Raw genomic sequence first — 6,000 nt, 5'->3', positions numbered from 1 at the left:
TAAAGAGCCCTTTGAGCACTATCTGGTGTACTGCAAGGGAATTGCACCATTTGTAATTACCACAGCATTGCCAGCTGATACTTTCCCCCCCTCCCCGGAATGGCAAGGAAATTCTTCATTCTCTGTCAAGTAATCTTGGGGGGTTTTTTTGTTCACCGTTTGTGTAATAATCCCATTTATGTTGCAGAAGAGAACTATCTTAATTTTAAATTAATTTCAGAATTGTATCTTTCAGTGCATTTTATCTCGTTTCAAAGTAAGTTTTTGATTAAAAATAAGCATTCTTGTACACCAATGCGCTTCTCATTTAGCACTCCTGTATGGGAGTGTTACCTTAACTTTGGAAGAATACTCAAGGATTTGAGCATGTTTTTCTTCTTGCTTAGACTTTGCAAATGACTGAAAAGCTTTCCCCACTCCTAACCTCTCTTCTGTTGTGCAACAGAAGAGCTTTCCTTTAAGCATCTTGGTTTCCAAGTACAAGAAATCGTCTCTGGGCATTACTGAACGTTTCACTTAAGGTGTGATGAATCCTCGTATGCCACGTTGAAGCTTTTGATGCGTACCATAGATTAATGTTTAGCTGAGCTCAAACAGCGGTGGAACTAGTATTGTTCAGAGTTTCTCTTTCAGGGTTGTTTTGTTCGGATCTTGGGTTTTGTACCAAGAAAAGGATGTGCTAAACTTGCATTGGATGTCACAGCCTGACTGTTTTGTCGAGGCTGTTTCCTTTGCTGCCTGACTTAGAAAGATGATTGCTGAATTGTAACCATACAAAAACGTTATTCTGACCCGTGACCTGCATGAGGGAAAGCCTTTTAAACCATCTGAAAACTTACTTATTGGTTTATTTAAATGCCTTGATGTCTTGCTGTAGTGACTTCCCAGTTGTTGTCATTGCACTTTGATATCAGCCTGAGGAGGGGACGTGTTTTGGTGACGTACAGCAGAACAGCCACTGCAAACAATGCTATTGGTGTTGCTGTACTTCGAGGTTTCCTTTCTTCTGAGAATTTAAAAAAGTCCTCTTGTAGTTCAGAAAGCTTCTGGCAGCTTGTGACTTGTGACCCAATAGCCTACCTCAAATAACATAAAACCATGTACTTGGAGCTGTGCGTATACGGTAAATCTGCGGCAGTGTTATGAAGACTATATAAAAATGCAAATGTATCATTTTGTTAACTTGATAATGCTTATGTATCCCCTTCCCCTTCTGTCTTTCTAGGTCTACGAGGGCTAATCAATCTTGGGAACACATGTTTTATGAACTGTATTGTCCAGGCACTTACCCACACTCCACTGCTGCGAGATTTCTTCCTCTCCGACAGGCACAAATGTGAAATGCAAAGCCCCAGCTCATGTCTGGTCTGTGAAATGTCTACGCTTTTTCAGGAGGTGAGTGCCATTTGCCACAATAGCATCGCTTTTCTGCTAGTGCTGGCTGTTTCGAACCCCAAAAGGGATTGTGTTCAACTTGCAAATAGAAAGGAAATGCAAATGATATTTCCCCTCAGGGTGTGGCCAAACAGAGCAGTAACGATTGTGTAAGACCCTGTCAAAAATACCCAACTGATGAAACTATTGGCCTTTTAAGTCCTATTCTTAAGTCATCCTTGTTTAGGCAAAGCTGGTATTGGAAATAATTACAGTGGTGCCTGCTCTTCTGAGACTGAGCTGCAAGTCTTTAGTCTTAAAGCTGAATGTGTGCTTTAATTAAAGGTGCAAGTTGTAACTGGAAAATATGTCACAGGCTCTTTGGGCGATGATGGGAGTGAGAATAAAGCAATAGCATATAGCCTTGTGGTTTAAGACGCTGGATTATGTAGGTCTGTATAAATATTTTAAAGACCTCCATTCAGTGCTTTCTAACAGGGAGAAACATCTTTGCTATCATCTCTTGTGTGGAAACCCGTTAACACCCAGGAGGATGTAGAAAATTGAATGTGTTGGTACACTTTGTACCTTCCGAGGATGAGCTGCTCTTCTTTCCCTTTCTCACTGGGGTGACTGGTTGCCGTGTGCCTTTCTCTGGAGGCCTAGTCTGTGCTTTTTCCTTAATTAATAGCCAAAGAGTTTTATTAGCTGAGTTCCACATCTGTAATATAAGGATTATGCTTGGACATGGGCTTCTAGTTTTAAGATGAGTCTTTAAAAACAAACAGATTCAGCTCTGTGCCTTTCCCACAGTGATAGATCTACTTTCATGGTAAGTGAAATAACCCAACAAAACTAACAAAAACCCAGCAAAAAGACATACTACGTGCTGCCCCAGAGCCTTTAAGATAGTTGGAGCTGTCTCTAAGCAGCTGTTGTGGAAGTTCATTCGAACTGAGACCAACCAAAAATGGCTTTACCTTTATCTCGTGTTTCTCAATTTGATTTTCCTTCTGTGCATTTTTCACCAAAGATGATTCTTTCTGGTCATGGCAGGTGAGTTAATCGTATATGGAATGTAAAGTCCCCCTTAGCCATTCCAGTACAAAGTTATTTTCTGCCCATACTCAGCACTCATGTGAATTTGCAACTTCTCTGCTGCTTATCAGTCATTAGTTGTAGGTTACACTTCTTACTTTCTGATTTATTTTTCAGTTATTCCTGAGTCTGACGGGAAAGGAGGTAAAAACAAAAGGCAGGCATACCAATAGGTAGCAGCTGCAGGATTATTGAAACCAAATGTGCAGTTAAATGGGGAAATACCGCTCTGCCTAAATTAAAAAAAAAAGCACTGGTGGTGTAGAAATACCGCTTGCTGTACGCTGTTAATATAGTTAACTATTTGCCTTTTTAAGTAAAAAAAGGTACTGTTACAATCTTGATGCATTTCATCACCTTGTATGAAAACTTGCTCTGGTGAATATCTTTGCATTTTGTTTACACGCGTATGTTTTTAGAAAAGTCCCTTGGGAAAGGGGAAATGAGTATTAGATTACAGATTGAGGGGCTGGCAGAAAGATGAAGACTGTCCAGGCAATGGTTTTTATTTCCGTTTTTGTACACAGAGCCCTGTTACTGGCCTAGGATGCCTTTTACTAGATTTTATGCAAACGTGACAAAAGAACAGACTGTTATCCAATGCGGGGCTGAAACGCAGCGTTCGCATTACTTTCAGTTGTATTTCATGCAACTTTGGGAACCTCAGCCCTCATTTTCCCCAATTAAAACTCATGCCTGCACTGGCGTTAGTTCTCATAATTAACGTTCTGTGACGTGAGGGTGTATCAGTGAGGAAAACCATGAAAAGTATATGAAAAGGAGAACCACGGCTGTGGTGCCAGACTGGGTAGACAGTGGTCCAGTAGTCTCTGCTCCTATTTTGCGTTGAAATAGGGCAGCCGTGTGCTGTGGGAGAGCAGCAAAATGTGGCTGAACCACCTTGAAGTCAAAGTAGAGCTTAGTCCTCCGCAAGCAGAAGTGTCTGTGACCAGCTCCGTGTATTTTAGCTTGCAGGCAGTAAATCCCGTGTTACCTTTACAGCTCTGCCAGCACTCGTTACGTTCTGTTTCCGGGTGAGTTTTAGTTTCTCTACGTTCAGAATTAAAACAAAAATCTTGCAATATTGGAGCAGACTGGTTCTTTCATGCCCCAGCTCTGTGCAGTGGTTTTGAGGAAGATTCCCACACTGTCTCTGCAGACGTGAGACCTCGATGAAGGAAAGCGAACGAGTAGAGACTTCAGTGCTATAGTTGAGAATTCCTTTGTAATTGAATTACTGGGGAGACTTTAGGTCAGGTTCTGTCTTGTTTTTACGTTGTTTTCCCACCGGGATTATCGGATGGAGTTATCTCAAGGCGTCTTACCCAGTGACAAACGATCAGGGCAAGGGTTAACTTTGTCTCCCCTCCACCCTTTTTTTCTGAAGGTGTGATCTTAGGCAAATGGAACGCCAGAGGATCTGGTGGCTGCTTGCCAGTAAGAAGTGTCCAGGAGAAAAAGAGACAGCTTTGATTTTTATATGAAACTTTCTATACATAAAGAAGCAAGTTTTGCTATTTTGCTTCTGAAACAGAAAACACTTGTCACTTTTTAATTTTTTTTACGATGATTTAGTTATATAGGTTGTATGATTTTTGTGTGTTAAATAGGAAGCTACAAAGTTCTTCCACCTTGAAGTAGGTTGGTGGTGAGTAATGAGTATCAGCTGGTTCTCAGAATTGAGGTTTTTTCCTGGTAGTTTTTCTTGCAAATATGCCAAGCATTGATCTCTGTTTTAAAAATATCTGACTGCATCAATGAACATTCTTGTTTGTGCTACTTGAAACCTATTTCTCCATAGAATCAGGACAGGATTTACACTGCATAAGGAATGAAACAGATTCGGGAATAACAGATAGTGGTGAAACTGGATGGAAGGAGGATAGAACACGCAGAATCCGTTCATTGAGCCTTTTGGCCCAAAGGATTTGTTTGCTACTTTTTACCTGCTGGTATTTGCGTCTTAGTTTTGCTTCGCCAATGAAAAATAATTTCAAGATGGTGTGCAGCCTAAGGTTTATCTAAATCCTTTACACAATGGCCGTTCAGGATGGCAGGATTTAGGGGATCTGTATCTCCGTGTAGTCTGTGACTGGAATAGCAAGAATACCTGGGAATATCGCAGAGTGCAGCGCATCCGCGCGGAGATGTAAAGAACAAAACCTTCTTTATTCCCATCATTACTCATCCTCAAAGTGCACAGCACAACTACGGGGAGAGTTGAGAAGTGAGGACAAAAAGGAAAAAAGAACGAGATGATTTATGGCTTTGCTACCTTAAGAGGGTGCGCTGTTGAAACGGCTTTTGTATAAAATAAGTTACAACAAAGGTACAGGGGAGAAAAAAGTAGTTAAGGCTCGTTACAGAGACAGAGACCTTGCATTTCATCATGGAAAATGCAGAGTTTTTGCTGATTTAGTATTATCTTTTCTCTGAAATAAGTATTGAGCATACAGAGTGCATGCAAGCAGAATGTTTTTTCTGACTCCTTGACCCATAGCCCTTTGTAGGTGTTCTTTTATTCCAAAAAGCATGTGTGTCACCTCTTCCCTTTTTCCATTGTCAGCTTTCAGAATGTCTGAAGTCTTAGTTGAGAACCACTTTCTTAGAGGAGGTTTTAACTTCTCAAATTGGACTAGAGCCTGCTACAGGGTTTCTGCCTGTAAATTCTAAATTACAAAGTTGAGAGACTGTGTAGTTGATGGATGTGCAGGATAGATCAGATGTATCTGTTTGTTCACGCAATTGGGGAACTTCTGTGCGTGTGTGTTCGGCAGGAGGAGGAGCAAGTACAGATGTGTGTGGTGCTGGTGTGTTGCTTTTTGTCTTCATGGTTTTTTGGTGTTTTTTTAGTTTATTTTAAACCTGACTGGTATCTGTATGGTTTCAGTAACAATAATGCAAAATGCAAAACTTAGAATTCCCTCTATCACCTATAGGTTATTCCTTGTAGAATCCAAGAGCAAGAACTTTAAATGCAAAAAAAGAAAGTTACTGTTACTTAGTGTGTGTGTAAGACTGGAGGTTTTGAATCCTGGTTTGGTGTTTTGAGGGTTTTTTTTGGTTGTTATTTTATTGTTATTAGTGTATTACTAAGCACTTTCAAATTGCTTGAACTAGTCCTCTTCAGTATAAGCAACTGATAGTGCTGAACTGAAAACAAATTTAAACAGAAATTGTTTTGTGTTTGACAGAATTGTGCCGCTGAAGTGTTTTAAAGGTGATTTGCAAATACATCATTATTTATATTTGCACACTTTAATGAAAAGGTTTGTGTAATAGTGATTGAATAAGACTTTACGTGGACTTTTTTCCTTTTTGTGGATTGGAAGGGCTCTGACAGGCTGCTCTTCCCAGCAGCAAGGAAATGACATAGACGGGATGGATGTTTTATACAGTCTGGTTAAAACCCTGCTATTGAATGTGCTTGGGATCTTTTGTTTCATTTTTGATTTATTAGAGCAGTGAAGCTTCCCCCACCCTCATGTGCATTGAACAGTGTCCTTAGTAGGTGCGTTTCTAGTTTTG

General features: G+C 40.4%; 1 protein-coding gene across 1 annotated transcript in view; it reads left to right on the top strand.

Moving 5' to 3' along the window:
• LOC104279493 (ubiquitin carboxyl-terminal hydrolase 22-A) overlaps window positions 1–6,000 on the top strand; it is a 69,975-nt gene that overhangs the window by 40,326 nt on the left and 23,649 nt on the right. Inside the window, exon 5 of the mRNA XM_009876791.1 lies at window positions 1,226–1,395. Within this exon, the coding sequence (XP_009875093.1) occupies window positions 1,226–1,395 (170 nt within the window). The remainder of the gene's footprint in view (window positions 1–1,225; window positions 1,396–6,000) is intronic.

Source organism: Apaloderma vittatum, unplaced genomic scaffold (assembly GCF_000703405.1).
Source record: "Apaloderma vittatum isolate BGI_N311 unplaced genomic scaffold, ASM70340v1 scaffold14299, whole genome shotgun sequence".
Taxonomy (NCBI): domain Eukaryota; kingdom Metazoa; phylum Chordata; class Aves; order Trogoniformes; family Trogonidae; genus Apaloderma; species Apaloderma vittatum.
This window is presented reverse-complemented; position numbering and strand designations above follow the sequence as displayed.